The sequence below is a fragment of the Barbatula barbatula genome (assembly GCF_947034865.1).
Source record: "Barbatula barbatula genome assembly, chromosome: 2".
In the NCBI taxonomy this organism is placed as follows: Eukaryota; Metazoa; Chordata; class Actinopteri; order Cypriniformes; family Nemacheilidae; genus Barbatula; species Barbatula barbatula.
Window position 1 is genome coordinate 2,119,331 of NC_136767.1, and position 25,900 is coordinate 2,145,230.

At 40.0% G+C, this 25,900-nt stretch overlaps 4 protein-coding genes across 25 annotated transcripts; 2 read left to right on the plus strand and 2 right to left on the minus strand.

The window, feature by feature from the left end:
• Positions 1-585: 585 nt before the first annotated feature.
• On the plus strand, positions 586-5,693 carry LOC306891070 (monocarboxylate transporter 13). Of its 19 annotated transcripts, none has more exons than XM_079451075.1 (6): positions 586-999; positions 1,446-1,570; positions 2,736-2,963; positions 3,172-3,315; positions 3,542-4,312; positions 4,676-5,631. In XM_079451075.1, the coding sequence occupies exons 3-6, from the start codon at positions 2,762-2,764 to the stop codon at positions 4,867-4,869; spliced, it is 1,311 nt and encodes a 436-aa protein (XP_079307201.1). In that variant the 5' UTR covers positions 586-999; positions 1,446-1,570; positions 2,736-2,761; the 3' UTR covers positions 4,870-5,631. The 19 variants fall into 19 exon arrangements, with proteins under 19 accessions (XP_079307201.1, XP_079307186.1, XP_079307185.1 ...); XM_079451070.1 differs by having other exon boundaries at positions 881-999; positions 1,446-1,622; positions 3,130-3,315; positions 4,676-5,105; XM_079451061.1 differs by having other exon boundaries at positions 928-999; positions 2,711-2,963; positions 4,676-5,391.
• Positions 5,694-7,271: 1,578 nt separating this feature from the next.
• mboat4 (membrane bound O-acyltransferase domain containing 4) lies at positions 7,272-11,506 on the minus strand. Its single transcript, XM_079481316.1, has 3 exons — positions 9,106-11,506; positions 8,811-9,035; positions 7,272-8,728 (listed from the first exon to the last, which is right to left on the minus strand). Exons 1-3 carry the CDS (start codon positions 9,243-9,245, stop codon positions 7,813-7,815), a joined length of 1,281 nt encoding a protein of 426 aa, XP_079337442.1. The 5' UTR covers positions 9,246-11,506; the 3' UTR covers positions 7,272-7,812.
• Positions 10,781-23,078, plus strand: gldc (glycine dehydrogenase (decarboxylating)). Its single transcript, XM_079481264.1, has 25 exons — positions 10,781-11,509; positions 11,648-11,726; positions 13,787-13,922; positions 14,598-14,762; positions 14,891-14,968; positions 15,060-15,207; positions 15,547-15,743; positions 15,844-15,940; positions 16,021-16,126; positions 16,209-16,348; positions 16,478-16,558; positions 16,638-16,735; positions 17,429-17,513; positions 17,591-17,632; positions 17,720-17,862; positions 18,995-19,070; positions 19,686-19,811; positions 20,111-20,260; positions 20,368-20,480; positions 20,576-20,717; positions 20,804-20,915; positions 21,583-21,678; positions 21,756-21,928; positions 22,399-22,479; positions 22,568-23,078. The coding sequence occupies exons 1-25, from the start codon at positions 11,243-11,245 to the stop codon at positions 22,703-22,705; spliced, it is 3,069 nt and encodes a 1,022-aa protein (XP_079337390.1). The 5' UTR covers positions 10,781-11,242; the 3' UTR covers positions 22,706-23,078.
• coq2 (coenzyme Q2 4-hydroxybenzoate polyprenyltransferase) lies at positions 22,779-25,864 on the minus strand. 4 transcript variants are annotated; one of them, XM_079481276.1, is made up of 8 exons: positions 25,544-25,864; positions 24,845-25,237; positions 24,615-24,781; positions 24,342-24,463; positions 24,173-24,258; positions 23,635-23,768; positions 23,365-23,553; positions 22,779-23,289 (listed from the first exon to the last, which is right to left on the minus strand). In XM_079481276.1, the coding sequence occupies exons 2-8, from the start codon at positions 25,200-25,202 to the stop codon at positions 23,128-23,130; spliced, it is 1,218 nt and encodes a 405-aa protein (XP_079337402.1). In that variant the 5' UTR covers positions 25,203-25,237; positions 25,544-25,864; the 3' UTR covers positions 22,779-23,127. The 4 variants fall into 4 exon arrangements, with proteins under 4 accessions (XP_079337402.1, XP_079337404.1, XP_079337403.1 ...); XM_079481278.1 differs by having other exon boundaries at positions 23,043-23,289; positions 25,346-25,609; XM_079481277.1 differs by having other exon boundaries at positions 23,043-23,289; positions 25,375-25,566.
• Positions 25,865-25,900: the final 36 nt, after the last annotated feature.

The following is a 25,900-nucleotide window of genomic DNA, read 5'->3' on the forward strand; positions in this document are numbered from 1 at the left end:
ATGCAATATCCGTAGTTTAACTGCTGTAAATATATTTTCCATATTAACGCAAAATTTACTATTTCCAAGTAACCGTATTTTAACAATGGTGTATTGATACAACTCACACAAAGGATTACTACACTTTTTCTGCATTTAAAGCATTCACTTTCCTACAGATTAAAGTCGCCGTGCCTTTAAAGGGACAGTTCACCCAAAAACAAGAATTATGTCGTGATTAACAGTGAGTTTGGGAAAGATATTTGGAAGAATGTTTGTAACCAGGCAGATCTTGTCCACAATTGACTACCATAGAAGGAACAATACCTACTTTTGTGTTTAACAAAGTAAAGCATTTTACAAGCATTATTCGAGTGTTTATCAGAGCAAAGCAATGTTTACAGATTGTGAACAACCTCTGAGGGCTAGTAAATGATGATAGAATTTGGGTGAACTGTTTCTTTAAGTTTCTGAGCCATGGGTATGTTGGGTAGGACTTTTCAGCCCCAACACGGTGGTTTAAATGACCGAAAATGGGAAAACCTTACGTTCTGGCGATGAGTTAATGCAGAAGATATAACGTTACGAGCTTACACAACAATAATCAAACACATTATGCTATATTGTGTATATTAACGGACCGGCTCGAACCGTTCCAATATGGCGGAAGACCTACGTATAACGGCCCCATAGAAACAGACGCTAATGCGGCATCTAGTTATTTATATCTATGGTTTCTGCACTTACGTTTAGATTAATTCGTGACACGTTCTGGCAAGTAAGTAACGTTTAATTTAGCGCAGTATGTGCAGCGGATATCGTGTAAAACATTAGCGTCAATAAGCAAAAAGGCGGAAGCGCTCTTATTTTACGACCGTGAGCCGGCGGCTGTAAGGGGCGTGGTCATCATTATTGCGAGGTTATAAATAGAGCTCACCGCATTTAGTCAGCAGCGCTGCAGTTTGTGATGAACATGGGAGCATCCTGACCGCGAACAGCAGAGGAGAGGAGGCTGCTCGCGTAAGTGTTTACTTCAGACCGGATTACATTTTATATACATATTGTTAGTTATAGATATTGTTGTCCGACCAAACAAATGCAAAAGAGTTTACTATGCGCAGTAGACGCCGTGCAGTTTCAGACCCTATATGTACAACATGCACGTAGCATACAAGTTTAAATGCTAGTCTACATTTCTAAAGAACTAGTAATTCAACTCGATACGTTTAAATAAGCACACAACAATAATCGTTTAGTATATTTTCTGTTAAAAATATCTTGAAAATCGGGCTGTCGCGATATCGCGGTTACCCATTCAACCGGTGCGTTGTTATCGCGGTATTTGATGCAACCTTTCCGCAGAAGTAAATAATGCTGTCGGTCTTTCATTTTGTTCATTGACATTTTAACAAGTGAATAATGTAGCATTTAATTTATTTTATAATATCGTTTATTGTAACGAACAGCCCATTTTGCTGATGAAACCCCCCGAGCACCGGTCAACATGTTCTTTCTGTGAGCAACACCTCAGCTCGTCGAGTCCCATTGTGTTGATGAATTGACAATCTGTGAGGCATCAGGGGTTTGTAAGGTGAGCAGTGAGGATTGAGCATGTGTCAGCAGGGAGGCGAGAAAGGTGAAAGGTGAAAGGTGAGAATGGCATCGTTCCCACTTCATTGGAGAGGTCGGTAATGGCTTCTCTGTTGCAGCTTGGGAGAGACAATGATGTCATGATCTATGTCTTGCTGTAACATGTCTGGAGGCTCATAGACGTTGTCATATGCAAATTAACATTATTGGTGTTTGAGGGGTTGCCTTTTGCTATTGTAGCTTTGAATAAGTGTTTATCGGTTAGCACTGAGACGCGTGGAAGCGCAGAAAATATGAGACTCGTCAATATATTAAATCGTTTAATATACACCCACAGAAAACAAAGAGAGCGAGACTTGAGTTTGCCTTGAATCAGCATTTCTGCGTGTATTGCAACCATTCCAGTGTGTCTGGATTCCAACAAAAACAAACCGTAGGAATGAAAGAGTCATGCAACAGCAACATGAAAAACTGAGAGAATGCCAAGACGCACGGAATCATCTGTGTTATCATCGAAAATTCATCTTTGAACTGATCCTAAAATACATGTAAAACATTCGTTTTCTTCGCAGTATTCAAGATCTACACGCATTGCATCTTTTTAGTTACTTAAAAGCAATATTTTCATTTGGGAAAGATGTTGTCACGGGTTTACCACCGGAAATAGTGTATAGTGTAAACCTAATACACCATGTGTATTTTTACATTTTTAGAATAATACCTTATAATGTTACAATAGTACAACGTACATAACAATTGGCCACTTTTAAAAATATAAGGAAATGTATTTTATATATATATATATATATTCCCATATACTGTAAATACAGTATATATTTGTTTTGCAAAATTCTGAAGAAAGTGTCATTATATTGTACAAAGGCGAATAAAGCATTGTAAAGATGAAACTGGCTGCACAGCTGGAGTTTTCACACGCCATGAATGCCCTTTAACTTGGCACAAACCAACACCGACTTCAGCTTCCAAAGTGAAATACAAGATACAGCTTTCATTTTGAAACCAAAGGGACATGAAGTTGTTTAGAGAGTTCTCGGCTGTTAAGTTGAAGTATTAGCTTCTTAAATTAAAATTAAGTTTTAACGCTTCACAAAACTCGTACAGAGACCCAAATGCTTTACAGTGCTGTGCTTTATGACTTTGCTGAGGGCGAGAAGAGGCCTTCAGATCCAGGATGGAGAAGCGCCCAATCGAGCCACCAGATGGCGGCTACGGATGGGTCATCGTCACCTCTGCCTTCTTCATCATGGGTCTCACCGCTGCTGTTCTAAAAAACTTTGGATTGTTCTTCCTCGACATCCAAAGACACTACAGTGTTTACACCAGCACTACCTCATGGGTGACCTCGACCACCATTGCTGTTTTTCATTTAGGAGGTGAGAAAAGCCTATTTAAAGGCAGAATGTGTAAGATTTCTGCATTTAAATAGCCAAAACCCATGTTGTTCATGGGTGTATAATTGCATTATCCAAAATGTTTCCAACATGTTTGAATCCTGAGAAATTCATAGTGGAAATTGACTTTCTGATGATGTCATCACAGTTAAGATGCTACAGCGTAAACATCGGCTTTGTTCTTCATCAGCTCCTCTCGCTAGCACTCTCAGTATGCATTTGTCACAACGGAGCGTCATCGTGATCGGAGGGCTCTTGTCTGCCTCAGGGATGATTATTGCCTCGTTGGGCCTCAGTCTGCCGTGGCTGTATGTGTCTATGGGTGTCCTCCAAGGTAATTTCAATATCTCGTCATTCCAAACCACACAAAGAAGTTATTTTGAAGAATGTCATAACCAAAGAAGCATCGGATCCATGGACTTCTGTTGTATGGATGCAAAACCACACAGACATTTCTCAAAATATCTTCCTAAGTGTTTCATGAAATACATGATTTGAACAACATGATGGTAAATAAATGATGATTATTTATGGGCGAACCGTGCATTGGTGTGTTCTAGGTCTTGGAATGTCATTGGCTTGGATACCATCAAACAGCATGGTCAGCCATTATTTCAAACGCTGGCGTCCGATCGCCTATGCAGTCGCGAGCTCCGGAGAGTGCGTGTTTGCCATGATCTTCAGCCCGTTTTTTCAGTGGCTCATCGAGAGCTACACGTGGCAGGGAGCTGTACTCATTATCGGAGGTCTTCAGCTGAATCTGTGTGTGTGTGGTGCTCTTATGCGGCCCCTGCAAGCAGATCCAGTCACACAAAACTGTTGTCAAGACTCAAAAGATCAGAACGGGACAACAAAAAAAGTTACTTTTAAATGGTCTCTGATACAGAGACCCGAGCTGCTGCTATATATCGTGTTTGCCATCCTAGCCGCGGCAGGTTTCTTTATCCCACCATTGTTTCTGGTGCCCTATACCAACAGCCTGGGCATGGAGCAGTACTGGGCCGCCTCTGTCCTGTCAGTGCTGGCGCTGGCAGACCTGCTGGGCAGACTCGCGTGCGGGTGGCTGGCAAACCTGCGCCTCGTGAGGAACCTGCAGTTGTTGACCATGGTTGTCACGGCTGGAGGGGTGGTGCTACTTCTGCTTCCTGTTGCACAGGACTACTGGGCCATCCTGGTGTTCTCATCGATGTACGGCTTCTTGTTTGGATGCGTGGTGGCCATCCATGTGACCAGTATTGTGGATGTGGTTGGACTAGAGGGGTTTGACAGTGCTCTTGGGCTCTTCATGCTGTTACGGAGCTCTGGGGGATTTGTGGGACCACCCGCTGCAGGTGAGTGTTTTATTTGAGGCGATAAATTCATATATTTCATTATGCAAGGTTAGTGTGAAAATTATTTTAATTTTTTTAAATAATTAAGCATTTAATTGTAATTTAATAAATTAATTGTAGTTTGATTAATATTATTATATTAATATCTTTCATGTTTATTTTGTTTAAATATAAAAATTTGATATATGCTTTTGTCATTTTCTTTATTTTTTTAATATTTAATACAGGTAACATTTACAGTTATTAATGCATTATTGACAATGTCTTGTTTTGACAGCTCAGTTTCATTAAATGGGGAAGGATAACACATGAACAGTAGGTTGTGTCACCGTCTCATGTTTCTTCTCTCTGTCTGTGTCACAGGTTGGCTGGTGGACTGGACCGATGACTTCAGTGCTGGTTTCTACTTGTCTGGCTTCTGTCTCGTCCTCTCTGGATTTTTCGTGGTGTTTGTTGACCGACTGTTGGAGAAGAAAAAACTCTCTGTGAAGCAAACAGATTCATGTTCAGACACCACAGGTTATCAGATCATCAAAGTCGACCGTACAGATGATTGAACGTACATTTTTATATTGTCAATTTAGTTTTAAATGTTTTTTTTCAGAGAGATGTCGTATTCATGTTTTTATTAAATGCATCAGGTACTTTATTAACCTCATTGACCTTCCTGTGAAGTTGTACTGACCGCCCAACTTCTAAATCATTACTATAAGCTTACAGTTGTGAATCAGGAGGATGTAATAAAGAGATTGTTTTTAACACTGGTACTTTATGTACTTGCTCAATAACAATTTAATATGTTTGTGTTTAGTGTCACCTCTGTATACATGAGATGGTCAATAATTCACAAACTTACTTGCGTAGTTTGACGCAAGTTTACTTGCGTGATATTTTGAACCATATTGCCATTCTGAGACCCTTTTTTCTGCTATAAAGGCTACCTCGAAGTGCATGGAGTGCAACGCCAACTGAACCTCAGCAACAAGCATAATCATGCATTGGTAAAACATTCGGGAATGTGCAGTGTCTGAAAGCAACATGTGTTAACTAGTTTGTCTGTGCAAACTTGATTTTTTTTTATATTTATGCTTGGAATAATACCGGTTAATTTTTTGTTTCCCTATGAAGCACATTAATATATGACATGATATACAGAAGGTTGGCAAAAATCAACTAATGAGTTGAATGCCATACACTAAAACGAACACAATTGCATTTTGAGGTAATGTTTATATAATTAGAAACCGTTTATAGAACCTTATTTTACAAGCATATAGCTAACTCCTTATAAGTTATCTGTGCTCACATATTAGAAATGCTAAAATCCTTTCTAACCTACACAAAGTGTCAACTGTAGCATAAATATAATTACGTTTTTACCAAAGGCGTTTACTCCACTAACAGCACAGATATCAACATTTGGTGGATCAAAAACTCATGTGAGGTCACTCCAGATATTTATTGAATTTGTTGTATTTTAAGTGCATGATCTTAAATAGTCAGGTAAGTGCCATTATTTCCCTTTTTCTTTTATTCCAATAAATCTCATACGTAGACTCAAGCTGATGTTTAGACTCTTATCAACAAGGGTTTAGTATAATATATAAACACAGTTCAGTATATTGGTGACAAACGCATTCTCTATGTCACGTCCATAACCAGTGCTCGAATTGGGAGGTCCCAACATAAGACTTTTTTTGGTGAGGGTTAGTCTTGCAATTTATACAATTTACACAATATATTTGATCATAATACGCATATTATACACTGTTTATTAAACAACAGGCTTACGTAAAAGAACAGGCTTGTTTTACTGTACTCAAATCAATGCAGGCTTGGTGAACGGAAATGACTTTTGAACAGTAGTGTATAATTCTAGCATTATTTACCACCCTAAATGCAAATGGATGATGGACACTAATGTTTGTTCCAAAAGACTTGTTTAAATGCAAGACACTAGTTTATTAAATATTAAAAATACAAATGATGCTGTCAGACTGTGTTAGTGATTCACGGTGCAATGCACCGATACGTCCAATAGGTGGCGGCAAAGGACCGTTCTGAGTGAGTCCGTCGACCATTCAAACATTTCAGTCCAGTGTATATTCTTTATTCAACTAACTGTGTCAATCATATCATATGATTATATGCCGATGTTATTCCCGTGTTCATGTGCGTTAGTCTTAGCAGCATGAAAAACAAGCTTTATCTCATTCTGAATAGATTTTATAGCACAGAAACCGCACAACGAACACTCCCTTTATAATTACTGAAAAGCTGAGACTCATCTTCGTCGAGATCTCTAGCACCAAAGAACCAGACCTAATAATAATTTACGCACAAAAAGCTTTTGTAATTTAATACAAAAGCCTTGTTGTCCATTTTTTAGAGGAAGTTAGCTTCACCTGAGCGATGTCCTGCGCTTAGCGGTCTTTAGCCGTGGGGCGGGGCGTTTACAATTTAAAGAGACATGACAACTAGCCCATAAACAAACTGAATATCAAATATTGTAAGCAATGAATTCACGAAATGTATCACATGTTATCAATTTAATCACATTTGTCACTTTCATTTTTAAAAATAAAATAAAAGTCCCCATTCAATCCGAGCACCGTCCATAACTCTGGAATTAACCTTATGACCTTGTGGTTTTCATTGACATCATGTTGCACTCACCTGGCCACCGGGGAGCAGTATGACACTCGTTTAAAGCCCTTTGAAGCTGCACTGAAACTGTCATTTTGACCTTCAACCGTTTGGAGTCCATTGACGTCCACTATATGGAAAATAATCCTGGAGTTTTCATTATAAACCTTAATTTATTTTCAACTAAAGAAAAAAATACATAAACATTTTGGATGACAACAGGGGTGAGAAAACTATCATGAAAATGTATGTTGAAAGTGAACAATTCCTTACATTTTTTTATGTTTTAGCAATATTAACCCAAAAAATCTTTCAGCATGTTCAAAATATTTTATTGGTAGCGTATGTGTTTCATTCAACATATTTTGCAAGAAAACGTGTCCGACTAAAATGGAACAATAAATCTATAGTTTGCTTTGTTAGTGTTAATTTGTCTGTCATTGGAAATCATTGGTGTCATTTTTAAACATCAGAAATGGAAACAATACTTGAGAACTGAGAAATTCTAGATTAATTTAGACATTAGTCAATAAAATCTAAAAAATCTTCACTATATGAATATTGTTGGGTTTAAAAAAAACTGCATGTACTCACAGTCTTTTTTGATGTAGTTCTCAGAATTAGCCCTAAAAGTAATGGCCTACTTTTATAAACTAAAAAGTTTAGTTCCAAGTATTGTTGAAATTTTCCTCTTAAAGTATAGGCTACTAGTACTAGTTCTTCTCAGGTTTATTTTCTTTCAAAAGGATATAAACGTTGTGATTTATTAATCACAGACACAGAGGCCATCCTACGATACATCAAAATTGACGTTGGATTTGTTTGTTTGTCAGTTTTTCGTTCCAAGTACATTCTCACAGGATTATAATGAATAGAACGCTCAGGAGTGGAAAGACAGCGAAATATGAAGAAGAAAGCAATCTGACAGACGCTAAAGTCTGTAGCTCAACACAAACAACAACACATGTAGTGGTCAGCTGAGTAAAAGTCCAGCTTACACACACATACAGCCTTTCCCTCCACGGGGACGTAAGCTTTGGTTTTAGGAAGCGATGTAACTTGAAGTCTCCTTGCACAGTGACGGCCCACATGAGAAAACCCAGAATCTGTCCTGGATGAAGGCCATGCCACCAAGCTGAGAACCCGAAGGTCATGAACAACGGAGATCTGTCGAATCTTTGAAAGATCATCCTCCGAAGCCACTCCGATGTTGTTCTGTTCCACTCCCGAGCAAACACAGAAGGACGGCTTGACATTTCCGTCACCCATGGGTTGCCATCAGACAACCCGTTCCATGATGCTTTTCCAGTCTGATTGTTTCCACAGAGACCAAAGCCGGCAGCATTGTTAACACACTCGCTTACCTTCCAGTGTGCATAATAGTTCATTTTTAGTAGCAGGGCTAAGATCCAAATCCCTAGTATGTCTTGAAAAGCACAGCTGTTTCCTTTCAGAGTATAAGGAGACTTCAGGAGCAAATTTAGAAAATATTTCATCAAAACCAAAAGTAAAACTTGCAATGTTTTTGAAGCAAGATTACCCACACAGGTGGCCAACGGTGGAGTCTGGCTCATTTGTCTAACAGACTCCGCAAAAGTGTCGAAACTGCAAAGTGGTCCTCCAAGGAGAGACGGGAAACAGAACAAGTAACTCAGAAATGAAATGGTGTTTTTCTGAAATCCTTTAAAGACTGTTCGTTCCTGAAGATCCAAAGACAGGGAAGAAACACGTTGGGTCATCAACATCAGAGCTGACGTGGCCAACAAAAGCCTGCGGGATGAGTTACATTACGCATAAGAACATTAGGCTGTGATATTTTTAAAGAGTTTTTAAAATCTTTTTTATAAAATACCTCGAGTCTGGTGTCTCCTGAAGCCAGTATAGCTGGAACTGGATGTAGCAATGCCAGAACGTTTGCCAGCACATCTGTAGTCCGAAAGTCCACCGATGGATGTGCACAGGCTCCAGAAAGTGGGTGAGAAAAAGAGAAAGACAAACACCGAAGAACAGAAGAGCGCTGTATGGACCCATCGTTGCGATAGCCAGGACGAAGCCTCCCAGCGTCAAATAGACGTGCCTTTTCGAAAAAGATGAATGTTATACAATTTTATTTCACAAAGGAAAATGACATTTTTGGTATACTGTACCTGCTGATTATTGAGAGATGTCCCTGTCTAGCTAGATAATACAACAGCAGAGCAAAAGGTATGTTCAGGAACTGGTAAAACAGTTGTGGGTTTCCATTCAAAAGTATCCAGAAGAGATCCATCACCACACCGATGGTCATTTGTCAGAGATTGTGGTGCGTGAGTGATTCAGAGGTATGTGTGAATGTAAATCTATTTTTTATCAGCTGATGTTGTGACTGATTTGGGTCTCATTTGTTTGATCTTTGCAGAAAATGTCCCTTCAGATTCCAGTCATGCATGGAGATACAGACACTTGGTAAGTCAAACTTGTGGACTTCATTCCTAAATGGAAGCTGAAAGCGGCAACCGAATCATGGGTAAACACGACTATCTTCTCGGTGGAGAAAGGATAAAAAACACATTTAAACCCTATTCACTGGTGTGGTTTATGATTTCATTGTAAAATGGTTTGAAATGATCATAGAAATATTGGTCATGTTACGTGCTTTATATTTTCATGCACTTTAAAAAATATTTCTCAATGCTACATACGGGGTTCTCAAATGTCATGTTCTCAAGGACCCCAAATATGATTCATCTTTGCGTAATGGATGTGACAAAAAAATGATGCGGTTTTTTAGAGACGACAAACGTTCTAGGATTTCTGTGAAATAAAATGCACAATCCGGAAGCAATAATACCCAGTGAATTGAGAAGTGATGCCTCTTTATAGAACATAATATAGACACTTTATTTTCATTTTCATGTGTCTGTTTATGATGAATACCTTATGACTCTTACCTGACTATGAAAAATAATGCACTAAAAATAAATCAACTGCTTTACAAATTTGAAGAGAGATGGGTATTTTAACCACCAAATGTTTATATCTGTGCTGTTACCATAGTAAAACCCGTTGGTGAAAACTTTATTTCTTCATGGTAATGTTGAGATTTTAACGGAATTGCCCAGAGTCAACTCACTTAAAAGATGCAAAACAAATATATATTCAGCAAAATATGCATGTAGCATGAAATAAGATAATGTAAAATAAACATGAAAGCTAGAATATGTCATGTTTTGTAGACTCCTGAAATCTTTGCCTGGGGACCCCTTAAAACCTTAATTTAAGACTTAGTGACTTCGTTTTGAAAAACACATTTTGCAAAGAGAACACAACTGAGACATTCATGGTCTTTTAAGCAATAGCGTATAAATGGTTAAATAAATAAAATAAAGGCCTACTTTAAAAATAAATAAGACATTATTTCTTTAAAATGTTCATTTTAATTTAAACAAATTAAACGTTTTACGCATGAATAATTAGCTAATGAGACTAAAATCGCTCCATATTGCGTCGCCAGGAGAGTCTCAAAAAACACACACACACGTCCAAGGTGATTCACACGTGTGTGACGATTTGCACATTCGTAAAACAAGACAAACGCGTACATTTTAACTTTTCGAAAGTTATGTGCGCAGTTGTATGTTTGCGAAACGTAATTTGTGAGAAAATAGTTTTGCTTTACGCGCGTGAATTGCTTTTCGTAAATGTAAATATATACTATGTGCACGTAAATTAGGTTTTATGCATGCGAAACTGTTTACGCATGTGTGTCTCTTGTTTTACGCATGAATAATTAATGAGACTAAAATCGCTCCATACATTTGGGATTGAACTCTCGATGTTCCCAATGCTCTCCCGATCGAGCTACAGCGACCATGTGCACCGCTGCTCGATGTCATGTTGTTTGTTGAGGACCAGAGAAGCCAAGATCAAGTTCACACATTCGAACTTCAATAAACACGCAAACGCGCGCTCACTTATATTCCACGGTCACCGCGCGCTTGCTCAACGTTTGCCTCTCCATTGCCAAGAGCGCGTTCCACTATAAACGCGCAAAGGCAAATGCGCGTGTGTTATAACGATCAGACGGCGAGCGAATGAGCAATGAAGAGAAAGAAAGTGACAGGGGTGCGAGAGTGGGGTTTGTCCCTGCGTCAGAGAGATTTCCCTTATCGATTGGCTGTTCCTTGTGCAACGAGGAGGCGTATAAAATAGTCACTTTTAAGGAATTTCACAGACGTTTAGTGGCGTGCACGCTGGCTCGAGCGATTCTTCGGTCCAAATCTGTGCAAATCTAAAGTGAAGAACATGCAGAGCTGCGCAAAATCCTGGGGCGTTATCATCATCGGCAGCAGGTCGATGTACGCCCGCGTGCCTTATAGGAATCTCTGCAAAGGTGAACGCTTTGGGAAACTTCAGGCTTTAAATCCGGGCGTTCGCACCCTGAGCACATCGCACGTTTGGTCGTCTAGGAAAATCGAGAGGATACTGCCGAGACACGATGATTTCTCCGAGAGGCACATTGGACCGGGTGACAAGGAGAAACGGGAGATGCTCAACACTCTCGGACTCGAGGTAACAATTTGCCACTCGTGTCCAACATCTCTGTTTTGACCTATTTGACTCGTACAGCACTTTTCCCGTTAGAAATCTCGCTTGACTTTCATTTTTTCACTCGCAAATATATGTTTGACGTTGTTCCCTTCATTGCAGTCAATCTCTCATCTCATTGAAAACACAGTTCCCGCATTCATCCGACTGGGAAGAAGTTTGAAAATGGACGATCCCGTGTGTAAGTTTTGCCTCTCGCTCTCTTCGGCGGCAGAGAGGAAACACGTGTCGTTTGTTGATGTGATTTCGTCGTGTATTTGCACACCGTCTGCGAAGCAAATCGGCAACAGTGTCGTTTGCTTGCAACAATGTATTCGGCTGCGCATCCGTTTGGAGCGCCGTTATGCACCACGACAAACATTCCCATCAAACTTCATTAAAATACGAAATCGGAATTTTCGAACGAACCAGACTCGACAAAGGAGCTGAATGAGGAGCATCGGAGGGCTGAATGTAGGTTACACGCTCTTTGTGTGCCAATGGAGCGTCTTGTGGCGTTAAGTCTTCCTTTGAACATATTAGGAGTTGTTTTTGCGGATCTCCTGACGCCCACAGGCGATGACAATCAGGGTGTAAAGTTCAGCGTCACACGGCCAGTTTGATCTGGTTAGCGGTAGGAGCTATTCACGTACGGCTTTGCGTAATATCTAACGCGTCGTCGGGTTAACGTTGAACGGAACTTCTTGCTTTTATAACTGTTTGGTGCGCATGTGCTCAAATGTATCACGGTCCGTTACTTACAACACGAACATAACATGGTTATCTTTGGTAATGAAATGGGTGATTATTTGGTGCTTTATGTTTTAATACGCTTATGCAGATTTGCAAGCAGGATCAAATTGGGTCTTTCTGGGAGCGCTTTTTTCCAATTTGAACCATTTTCGCGAGCGAAGAAAACGGGTGTATAAGGATGTAGGGTCGTGTTGAAATGCACACAGCATCAGGTCTGATTTATGACTCGGGTGTGTAGAATAAAGCTCGTGCTGAAGCAGACTGGACTGGATTCTGCTGGTTCAGCTTTGGTCTGCAAATCCTCTGAGAAAATCACACCCACACAAAACCCTGTGAAAACTTCTTTTATCTAATGTCAGAAATAAAATGTCAAACTTTACGGTCAAATAATTGTTCAGCCATATTTGTTACGTTATTGATAGATCTTGACCTATGTCAAACTTGATGTTATTAATATGGCTGAACAATGAATTGACCATTTATCGATAGATCTTGAAATGATGTGTCAAACTTGATGGTCAAATAATTATTCAGCCATATTTACTACATCAAGTTTGACATTTCATTTCTATATCTATCAATAATGGTCAAATAATTATTTATTTTTTATTACATTATTGATAGATCTTGACATAATATGTCAAACTTGATGTTATAAATATGGCTGAATAATTATTTGACTGCATGTTTTTGATCAAAAATGCATAAATTAAGACTTATCAGTCTGAGGTGGTCCGATGTTATGCACCCCTCCACCCCGTAACTGTTACAGGATTATCTCTGCCCTGTTCTCTTGCCGTGTTGCTAGGCTGCAGGACAATGCCTGGGGAATGTGTGTGTGTGTGTCTGTGTGCGCTCTCAAGACTTAAACTCATCACCTAGTCATCAGTAAACGTCTTGTATTTACTGCGTTTCTTTATTACAATTTAACTTACAAACACGCTCTCCGAACGCATCTCTAAATTTGGAAACCAGTGCACGGTTTAATAATTTAGCGTTGTTTTGTAGGTCACGTCAGTATGAACATGTGAATGGTGTGTTAGCCTTTTGATGTTTCAATTAGGTAGTTGTCGGAATGCATTATTTCAGTAAGAGTAACCGGTGAATGCTTGTATTGTCATCGCATATCTCTGCGTACCGCAAAATTAGGAGCGCGGTGCCTGTACGTGTAAAAAGCAAACGTATAATAATAGAAAAATAAATGCAAGTGCTGTTTGTCCGGAGTCTGGTGAGAAGCCGTCCTAACAAATCGAAGTCACAGGGGCAGTGAAAGGAACGCTGCATTCAGCTTGTCTCTGCACAACAAAAATAGGTCAGACCTGAATGATCCGTTTTACTCTCTAATCAGTTTTTCTAACTGTATTCAGAACTCATCACGTGAGGTTTTTCGTCATGTGTAAGCACGGTTTCGTTCATCTCAGATAAGAGAGGTTTTAACATACTGAGAGGTTATAATCTGTAACCTCAGAGATGCAAATGTAATGTTATCTGTGTGTTTAATCGCTGCAGGTGAGAATGAGATTCTTGAGACCCTGCAGAAGATTGCCTCCAGGAATAAGATTTGGAGATCTTATATCGGAATGGGCTATTATAACTGCTCCGTTCCACCGGTCATACAGAGAAACCTACTGGAGAATTCTGGATGGTATGTGTTCCCAGGATCAAACAATTATTTGTGCATGGACCGTGTTTGGACAATCAATACGCTCATAGAAGTTAGATGTTTTTCGTTAAAGGGACTAGCACGTGCCCGGCATTAGATATGCTTGTACTGTAACCGAATAGTTCTCCCGCACCAAATGTGTTCACCCTCATGCCATCTCTATTTATATACTGTACGTACTGTATCTATAGGTACCAACACGTTGAAGCTCCAAAAAATCCATCAAAAGCAAGTCTGGGAAGCCTTCAATATTTAGAGATGATTTAGCAATAGTGAAGCCTAAGCGCTTACTTTTTTGCTTTGGATAAAATAGTCCGCTATATACCTAAACGTAAATATAAAAGCCTAACAACCTTTAAATGAAAATATGGCAATGTCGATCACTTTAACTATGTGGCATATGAAATTGTCACGAGAGCCAATTTTAAAAGATTTGAGGTTACCCGTGTTCAACCATAAGTTAACTTAGCACTTTAATGGATTCGTTTTGATGTAATTTAGCTAAATGTGATCAAAATATGAATCATTTTCTCACACACACCTATCGGTTTTACTCTACTGGAGTTAAATGGATTACTTTTTTGAAGCTTGAACATTTCCCACATGAGGACATCACATGAAAACATTTCCAAAGCATATTTTTTGTATTATTTATAGGGTGACGCAGTACACTCCATACCAGCCCGAGGTGTCTCAAGGACGTCTCGAGAGTTTGCTTAATTATCAAACTATGGTCTGTGACATCACCGGAATGGGGGTGGCTAATGCATCATTGCTGGATGAAGGAACTGCAGCTGCAGAGGCCATGCAACTCTGCAACAGGTTAGCTGACCAAAAACAGAAGCAGTTGTGTTCCTGCCCTAATCCAAGTTAGACCAGCTCATCCGGGGCTGGGAGCGAACACTTCGCACTTAACGTGACATTTAACACTCATGTGTTTCTTTTCAAAGGCAAAACAAAAGAAGAACGTTCTACATTGACCCGCGCTGTCATCCACAGACTATTGCAGTTGTGCAAACCAGAGCCAAGTACGGACATTAGGATTTTATTTCCCAGTTCATCAACGACATGCAAAACATATTTTCCATATATCGAAGTATGAATATTTGTGTTGTTTAGTTACATCGGTGTGAAGACGGTTCTCAAGCTTCCTCATGAGATGGACTTTAGTGGAAGTGATGTTAGCGGTGTGCTTTTCCAGTATCCCGATACCGAGGGCCGGGTGGAAGATTTCACCGCACTGGTTGATCGGGCTCACAAGGGCGGCGTATGTACCTCCCAGCTATCTTTCTTACTCTTAAATGGAGTTTAACATATTAAGATTCACCCTCATGTTTTGTGGAACACAAAAGGAGATATTTGAGAGGGTTCTCATAATGCAGTATCAATAATTGTGTTTTTAAATAACGCTGTCATTGTCGATACCGATGTATTGTATCCCCTCTATCCATACATATTTTGTATTTCATTGACGAAAAAAGTCAATGTAAAAGATGACACTATTGTTGGGTGTGAAACTCTCTTTTTTCTGAAATGCACCAAAAGTCATTATAACATTGAACGAAAACAATCACAACTAAACCGGGACTCCTTGTTTGTTTTTAAGGCCCTGGCCTGCTGTGCCACAGACCTGCTGGCGCTCTGTGTGCTTCGTCCTCCGAGTGAGTTTGGAGTAGACATCGTCCTGGGCAGCTCTCAGCGTTTCGGCGTTCCTCTCTGCTATGGCGGACCTCATGCTGCCTTCTTCGGCGTCAAAGAAAATCTCATCCGGATGATGCCAGGAAGGATGGTTGGAGTGACCAGGTGGGCTTTATTTTGTATAATACACTGAAGTCTAAAGAGCAACTCGCTCTTTTTGTCAACGGTGTGACGTGGCCTCTGATCCTTCTTGCGTCTTTTATAGAGATGCTGCTGGAAAAGAGGTTTATCGCCTGGCTCTCCAGACCAGAGAGCAGCACATCCGTAGAGACAAAGCCACCAGCAACATCTGCACAGCTCAGGTAGAGCTTAACAATCAAACTATTCAGTTTTGACACGTGTCTGTTTGATGTGCTCAGTTTCAATGTTTTTTCAACTTAAGGCCCTTCTTGCGAACATGGCAGCCATGTATGCATTGTATCACGGCCCTCAAGGCTTAAAGCACATCGCAGAGAGGACCCACAATGCAACCTTGATTCTAGCCGAAGGCAAGTACTTCACTTGAGTCTTCATATTTCATATTTGCGTGGCTGTTCAAGGGTTTTAAATGTGTTGTTTGGTTAAAAATAGGTCTGAAAAGAGCCGGACACAAACTCCAGCACGAGAACTACTTTGACACGCTTAAGATCAACTGTGGCGTGGCCGGTAAGGACATTTTAGAAAAAGCCACGCAGAGGGAGGTCAACCTGCGCATCTATGGTGATGGAGTGGTGAGTACTGACCCTCATGTGGTTCAAAGCCTGTATATGACGCTTTCTTCTGCGGAACACAAAACAATTTAATGGGAAACAAGGTTTTGTAATGATGCTAACGGTTTGTGTTGGTCGTGTGATTTTTAGCTCGGAGTGTCTCTGGATGAAACGGTCACAGAGAGAGACTTGGACGATCTGCTGTGGATCTTTGGATGTGAATCTTCAGCTGTGAGTTCTGTGCACCGATTCAGACGAATGTTTTAGATGATTAAAATCCTTCTTATGATTCAACTTTGTTATTTTTCAGGAGCTTATCGCTGAGAAAATGAGTGAGAGAAACAAAGGGTTGTTGGCAAGCCCTTTCAAGAGAACCAGCAAGTTTCTCACCCATCCAGTGTTTAACAGGTCGGTTTGGTCAGTTCTAGAAACAGATGTGTTTCAAGACTTCGTTCATCCAAAAATGAAGATTTTCCCATCGCACTCCTGAGCCATGACGGCTTGTTGTTGTTTGGGTTATTTGTTTTTAATGGGAGTGGATTGTGCTGTCTTTTTTTAAATTGATAGAAATGAAAATTCTGTCATCATTTACTCCCCTTGTCATTTCATACCTTTGAGTTTCTTTTGTCTGCAGAACACAAAAAAAATATATTTTGAAGTAACCGAACCGCACTGGACCCCTTTCACTTCGAGTGTATGGACAAAAAAAAACAATGCAAGTGTATGGGTGCCGGTTAACAACGTTCTTCAAAATATCTTATTTTGTGTTCTGCGGAAGAAAGTCATACAGGTGTAAAATGACAAGAGTGATTAAATGATGACAGAATCTTTATTGTAGGTCTTCAAAGACACAAGTCACATGGAGTTGTTTACGGATGCTTTGGAAGATTAAGAAGAGGCCGTCACAATCCACTCCCATTATAAACAAAAGGCAAAACAACCCTTTTTTAAAATAGCATTTTGATTTAAACAAACAAAATGTATGAGGGGTTTAAATGAAACGTGGATGAGGAAATATTGACACTGGCTGAACTTCCTGTGATCAGAAAGCAATGATGGATTTGTCACATATTGAATCTGAACTATTTGAATCCACTTCAGTTATCACTCGGAGACTAATATTGTGCGCTACATGAAGCGCCTGGAGAACAAGGATATTTCCCTCGTCCACAGTATGATTCCATTGGTGAGTAATGTTTGCGTTTCATCAGTATTTTGTAAGTATTGATAAACGTTGGTGTAAATATTTGCTGTTGAATTTAGGGCTCCTGCACGATGAAGCTGAACAGCTCATCCGAGCTCATGGTGAGTCTTCAGATTGACTTAAGTCATCATATCAACTCTGCCATAAACCGGTCTGATCGTCTGGCTTTTTCTTGACCTCTTCAACAGCCAATAACCTGGAGAGAGTTTGCTAACCTCCACCCGTTCGTACCGCTGGAGCAGGCTGAAGGTTATCAGCAGCTCTTCCGACAGCTTGAGAAAGACCTTTGTGAGATCACAGGATATGATAATATCTCATTTCAACCAAATAGGCAAGTTCTACTGAAATACCATATCCCGAAGTTATAGTTAGGTGATAATATATATACTACCGGTCAAAAGTTGCGGTCACTTATTGTTTGCTTTTTCCACATTTTGGAATAAAGGGAAACTCCTCAAAACCATGGAATAACACGTGTAGCCATATCAATTCTGATTGAAATAATAATAAATGTTTGTGTGTATCAAAGGTCTTCCCAACTATTCTGGCCCCGTATTGGCTTAATGTTATTGGAACGTCTAGCAATAACATAAAATGTTGATAAATGCTCTGTTCACAATGGTCCAACAAACTTTTGTTGTTGGTGTCGGGGTTTGATGGCGTTTGAAAACACTCCTTAAACATTCAAAACCTCTTTGTTTTCAATGTAACAAAAACGTTTTTGGAACGTAGAGAATGTTTTCAACATTTCGTCATCGCTAAACGTTCTAAAAACGTTTTTCTTACATTTTTACAACATTCAAAACGCCGATAAACCTCAATCACAACAAACGTTGTTGGATCAGCTTGAATTGGCATTTAAATTGAGCGATGACGTAATGTTGAAAAAATGCTCCGTTAGGGCAAATTCAAGCTGATCCAACAAACGTTTGTTGTGGTTGAGGTTTATTGGCGTTTGATAACAAAAAGGTTTTGAATGTTGTAAGAAAAACGTTTGCTGAAAAACGTTTGTTTCATGCTGAAACAATGCTTTATGGCAAATTCACGCTGATCCAACAAACGTTTGTTGTTAAATGTTACTGCAAGTATATTTATTATCAGCATTAGCTCTGAGAACATCCCTGTTGTCATGTGACACACAACATTTGACCGGTGGTGTATTGTTTGATTATAGCCGTGAAGGTTTAACTTAGTTTCTCTGTCTTAATTGCAAACTTGTTTTAAATGCCAGTTGTTTAAAAATGGTAGAGGCAAAAATTTAACGTGACCACAAAGCAACCTGGCCATCTATTTTCATTCAGGTTGTGATAAGTCTGGGGGTGTGTTCACATCAGTGCATTCTGCTTGGTCGACACTTTAACAGGACTATTCGCATACTGTACTCAAAGCTTATCTTTGACCTCTGGTTTACCGAGGCTGAACTGTAACATGTACATGACGATATTGATTTCTTCGTCTCGCAGTGGCGCGCAGGGAGAATATGCCGGCCTGGCTGCTATCAAAGCCTATCTGAATTCCAAAGGAGAATCGCACCGAACGGTGAGTATAAAGCGAAACGATCTGTTCGCAAAGTCTTAGCCTAGATATTGAATTCAATTTGAGAAAAGAGTCCGAAGCATCTAATCTATGAACAGATCTAAAGTGTCACCCATCCGAGGATTAAATAAAAAATATCCTGAAATGGTCTTCGTTCGGGTTCATTCACATTTTGTGACCTACACATGGCTGCTAGTTCAATATATGTCAATGGAAAATGGTCAAAGTGAGTCGATACTTGATATTCAGATGGACCGAGAGATAGAAAGCCATAAAACGAAGATTGCTTAGTCAAGTCATGACAGCGTTTTGTAATCTGGCCTTTGTTTTTATCAACTCTCTTATAAGCAGATTTCAGATAGCCAAGGTTCAAACTGCCACGGTTGAGTAAATAAGATCCTGTGGAAGACACCATATTTGGGATTTTTGAGATCCTGAAAAACACTGCGTCCTTGATCACTGAAAATTACACAATTATAAGCATGTAGGCCACTGTGTTCCATGTCAGAATGTTCCGCATCCATTCGACCTGTTTCATTTGACCAAGATGATAAAAAGTCAAACGTTTAGGAGTATTTAGGAGATGTTTACCTATCGAATGTGTATGAATCTGTCCAGGTGTGTCTGATTCCCAAGTCAGCTCATGGGACAAACCCGGCCAGCGCTCAGATGGCTGGCATGAAGGTTCAGGTGGTGGAAGTGGATAAAGATGGCAGCATTGATGTGGCTCACCTGAAAGCCATGGTACGTACAGTTCTCCTACACGATGATGTAATGCGCAGGTTGACCTTTAGTCAATAGTTTAACTGAATATTTTGAGCTTGAACTGTCAACGGTTTTCTTCTTAATGGTTGCAATTAAAACTGTACTTTTGGAATGATCTGCATCACTAGTTTTCACCGGTCTGTCAATCACACAGCCCCGCCCCATTTTACAGTATTACCAAACCAATCTGTTTGTGGAAGTCTGCATATTAATGTGAAATGGCCTTTTAAAAACAGTTTGAAAGCCGTCTTAATTCTGGTGTCATGATTGTGACATAGGTGGACAAACATAAGGCAAATCTGGCTGCCATGATGATCACATATCCCTCCACAAATGGCGTGTTCGAGGAGAACGTCAGTGAAGTTTGTGAGCTCATCCATCAGAACGGGGGACAGGTGTACCTGGACGGTGCCAACATGAACGCACAGGTAAGATAAGTGTAGAGAGGATGGAATATAAACGGAATAAAAATGCCAAAGCAGATTCATTAATGGAGTACTTGAATGTTCATGTCACGTGTGTTTGTTTAAAACAGGTGGGCTTATGCCGACCGGGAGACTACGGCTCTGATGTTTCTCATTTGAATCTCCACAAAACCTTCTGTATTCCTCACGGTGGAGGTGGCCCTGGGATGGGACCGATAGGAGTGTAAGTATATTTAATTTGAGAAATTAAAGTGACACTGACATCCAATCATGGGGAATATTGGATTGGTGTTAACAAAGTGACTTGTTTTTCAACAGGAAACAGCATCTTGCTCCCTTCCTGCCCAGCCACCCAGTGGTGAACATACAGTCTAGTAATGCAATGAGCTCTCTGGGCACAATAAGCGCCGCTCCCTGGGGCTCCAGTGCCATACTGCCCATCTCATGGGCTTACATTAAGGTCAGCGCTTCTTTCATGTACATCGTTTTGTATATGTGAAGTCGTACAGTTTCTGGATTTATTGCAGGTTTTTTTGCATTTAACAGATGATGGGTTCAAAGGGTCTCGTGCATGCTACAGAGGTGGCCATCCTTAATGCCAACTACATGGCTAAAAGACTGGAAAACCACTACAAAATTCTTTTCAGGGGCACTAAAGGTTAGTTGGTCTTGAGCCTGCAAAAATTGTATGTCACTCATGTTGTTTAAAATCGAGTGTTGTTTATGACAATTGCTTCCGTGGAACAACTAAATGAACCATTTTGAGAAATGTCGCAGTGGTTTTGTGTCCATTCAATGGGGTTCTCCAAAATATCTTCTGTTTTCTGCAAAAGATACGGGTTTTGAATGACACAAGTGAATTATCCCTTTTAATAATGAATAGATTAATACACAATAATACTTCCGCCTCGGTTATGTAAGCCATTGATTTATTGATTCTTCTGCTTTGTATACACATCCTGAGCAGCCTGATATAGCAACGTTTGCTTAAGCAGTGCTGTTTTTATTTGACCAGTAGACTGAGGGAGTCTTTGGGGGAAACCCAGTCCTTTCTATATTTATTTCATTGTATATTTAAAGGCGTGAAGCGGAATCAGAAATGGATTAGATGTGGTTTCAAGGGGAGGGTTAATGTTTCGATTGAAGATTATGAAATGATATAAAAAATGACCAGATAAATGATTTGAATAATTGTGTTATTTAATGTAATTTGATTGTTAAAAAATATACTTCAAGATCTTTATTATTTAAATAAACACTGCAATATTCCGGAATTGTCGATTTTGTCTTAATGGTGAATTTGATGTATTGTATCATATTTGTAGGTTTTGTGGCTCATGAATTTATTTTGGACGTCCGGCCTTTTAAAAAGACTGCAAACATTGAGGCGGTCGATGTCGCAAAAAGGCTTCAAGATTACGGTAAGTGACGGACGGCTGTAAATGTAAATTTGTTTTTCATGAAACGTGTGCTGATTTTCCTGAATCTTTTCTATCAGGTTTTCACGCACCTACTATGTCATGGCCCGTGGCTGGAACGTTGATGATCGAGCCCACAGAGTCCGAGGACAAGGCCGAGCTGGACCGGTTCTGTGATTCGCTGCTGGCCATCCGACAGGAAATAGCAGACATTGAAGAGGGCAGAATGGACTCGAGGGTTAATCCTCTAAAGGTAAATGTTAGACGCGTGTTTAACATGATACAAATAGGCTTTTATTGGCAAGTCTACGAGGTGTACCAGAATGTTTGTTATCGGACATTTCACCCAAAAATAAATATTAAATGTATTCATTTCTTTAATAAATACTATACGTGTATGTGACTCATCTTTTGCTGTGGAACAAAAGAGGATATATTGATAAATATTTTGTTCATACAATGGAAGTCAATGGGGTCCAATGTTGTTTGATTACCAACATTCTTCAAAATATCTTCTTTTGTTCTACAGTAGAAAGTCATTAATTTCTTCGGATAAAACAGTTTGGCAAGTACATAAGTAAAAGGCAATAACACGCATTTATAAATGCATTTATAACGTGATCGGTCTTGGACAATGTTTTTGTATAGAATGAACACGATGCATAGCAAAAAGGGAAATTAAACTGATTCTTGCTTCTGTTTTCTTTCTCTCCATCATCCAAGATGGCTCCTCACTCGCTGGCGTGTATTACCTCCAACACATGGGACCGGCCCTACTCCAGAGAGTATGCTGCATTTCCCACGGTGTGTCCCTTTCTCCTAAATGGTTGTTTCTAAATCATTAAGCTCAAATCTATTCTCAAATATCAATCAAATAAATCTGCTTTTGTAGCCTTTCGTGAGACCCGAGACCAAGTTCTGGCCCACAATTTCACGGATCGACGACATATACGGAGACCAACATCTCGTCTGCACCTGCCCACCCATGGACGTCTATGAGTCTCCGTATGAAGAGAGGGCTTCCTCGTGACCTCATTACACACATTTTCAACATGACATCCAAATGAACCATTCCCGTCATGTATTATCATCTCGTTTTTCTTCTGGTAGCAGTTTGTTTCTTCCTGGTTCTGCGTATTTTCTAATGCAAACAATGCACATAGCTGGCCTCGACTCTCTCCGTCTCCCTCATTGTTACTCTACTAAAACAACCCAAATCTGACCTGTATGGGGTTCCTGTTGTTATTTTTATATTCTGTATGAAAATTGTACTGTATGTAGGCATAACTTACTGGCATTGTCATCAATGTTAACCTTAATTTTTATAGAAGTAACGTTTTCTAATTATTTAAGAAATTGTATTCAAGCCTGTTTGTAGCAGTTTATTAAATATTTTAAAAGGATCACTGCTTTACATGTGTTAGGTCTTGCTGTATCTCTCACACAGACGTTTTAATCTGAAGCAGAGTCGAGCTGCATTTCATATTGATCGTCGTTTCTTTTCTTCCATAAATTGCCGGTCACTATTCCCAAAAATAAAAGCAGTCCGAGGCTTCGGTTAGAGGCGAATTTTTTCCAGCAGTCCTCAGGTCTGTTGGTGTCCACCGTGTAGATCTGCGAAACGCAAGAAAAAATGACTTCTCACTCATCGCAGACTGCTTCTGATTTGAAGAAATTGCAGCTTCTCACCTGATGTGCAAGATGAACGGCCACTGCAGACATTGTACAATAATAGGGTAAAGTCTGCTCTGCGTTGATTCCTGCTAGAACGAGGCCGGACAACATTGCGGTGCTAAACCCCCCTAGCCACTGTTTAGTGTGCTCGCCGAACCTCAGCGCCGTAGACTTCACGCCCACTTTTAAATCATCTTCTTTGTCCTGCTCAAGAGGGGAAGACTTGGAAAAACTTGCACTAGACCCAGATGCGTGTGCGTAATGATGTAATATAAGATGATGTACCTGATGGGCATAGATGGTGTCATAAATCAACGTCCACATTACGCCAGAGAAATACAGAGGTAAACACACAGACCAGTCACATGATCCCATCACGGCAGACCAGCCCAGAAGAGCACCCCAGTTGAAAGTAAGACCTATGGGTATTAAAATCACACTTTTAAAAATAAAATGGCAAGACAAACTTTATAACACTGACTTGTTTTTTAATATAAAAATATAATCTAAACATATTAACTAAAGCTAAAAATATTTCACGTCAAGTGCCTTAACATTTAAAAAAAAACTAAATAAATAAACTGAAATGAGTTTGATAGAAATTAATAACTGGAGATAAAAGTGAAACTTAAATGACCGACGGCCGCAAAATTGTTTGTAAACTTGACATTTTTATTGTAGACACACCTATTTGTAAAAGTGTAAACAAGCAATGTAGATTTTGGAATTATACACTGCACCTTTAAAATCACAGTTCTACAGAATTAAAGCGACTAAAAATATGAACAACATACAAAAACTAAGCACATTTACAGAATTGCACCTAGAACGAGCTGTGGCCAGTATGTGATTCTCTTCATGAGCGGGTAGGTGACCACCAGTGACAAAGAAGCGGCGCCGAGAGCGATGCTGAACAGAGAAAACCACTGTTACTCAACACATCTGTAATAATAACTACTTTGCCCAATATGAATATTAAAAATACTAAAGACCTGTAGTAATTGAGACAGAGCAGAACCCCCAGAGCTAAACTCAGCTGACCTCCGAGGAAAACCAAAGCCTGAAACCGTGTGACCTCCCCTGACGCAATGGGTCGACTGGCTGTCCTCAATACCTACCAGAAATATAATACGAGCTATGCAGCCGTCAAGAACAAATCTAGATGATCAACTTTCTCTGTGGCAAGAGTTTGGTGACTTTACGATATCACGTAGCACATCCATCATGACCATAATGGTTTGAGGAATAAGGGAGTCTGTCCGTACCTTTTTATCAAAGTCTTTATCCCACATGTCATTGATGGTGCAACCGGCTCCTCTCATAAGCAAAGCTCCAACGCCGAACAACGCGAGCATGCGAAAGTCAGGGAGGCATCCGGGGTCTGCGGCCAACCCAATACTCCATGCACCAGGCAGATACAGCAACCACGTTCCTACAAAAAAGGACAATGTTAATATTTGATTGGGTTTGACCAAAGCATTTAATATCATCTCACCTATAGGTTTGTCGAGTCTCATTAATCGGAGGTAGGGCTGAATGGATGCCGGGGCTGCATTTACAATCCCAGCAGGTGTGAGGCTGAACAACCTGTGGCCAGCCGGTGACACCGACCATATTCCCTGTTTGCCATGAGTTCTTTTGTTTAAACAGGATCCAGACTGACAGACGTTCTCACGGTGTCTTGTGAGATTTGAGAAGTAAGCATTGCAGATGAGTGGTAGACTCCTCTTAACTGGATGTGGGCTAAGCAGTGTCAGTAGTCTCGTGGACGTCATTCCGTCAGTTGTGCTGTCATGACAAACTTTGTAAGAGATGTCAGGAGTGCAAAGGAGCCATTGTGCTCCTGCATTCATGTGCAAATGAGGGACCTCCTCAGGAACAATACGACCTGACAATAATAACAGGAGGAAAATACAATGCACGCTATTCAGTACACATTACTGCCGACTGGCTGAACATTTATTTTCCTTTTTAATAGTTTGACAACATTCTGTACCGACAAACAACCCGAATTCAACACACGACCTTTTATACCGAGCCTCTTGTAAGTCTGTGACGTTAGAAGCGCATGGTTTTGATTGGTTAACAGAGAGTGTCACAGCAGACCACAACGTCGATAAAATAAAGAATGACACGTCAATAATCTTTCAATTCAATCCTATCGAGGTCATTCATTAGACGGTTTTGAACTTACATCACTGCGTGACAGCTTTACTCATTCATGAAGTCCGCACGTTGTGTTCACCCATTAAGCGTCCCCTTGAAATCGTGACTTTGCTGTGTAGTTCCGCTCGTGGAAAAAAATTCAAATAAACTTTATTATGAATTTATTGTACCGTATTATTTGGTTTAACTTAAGCTTTCGTTCTCTAGTGTCCGTGATTTATTTTGTTTTATGATGTTGTCTTGGCTATAATAACTATAACAGAATTTCATTCTGAAGTGACTTTATTGTACGGTTTATTGTACCACTCTGACCGAATTTTGCTTTTAGCGGGCAAACATTGCAAATCACGATCTTGAGCTCCCTCTCGTGGTCTTAAAACAACGT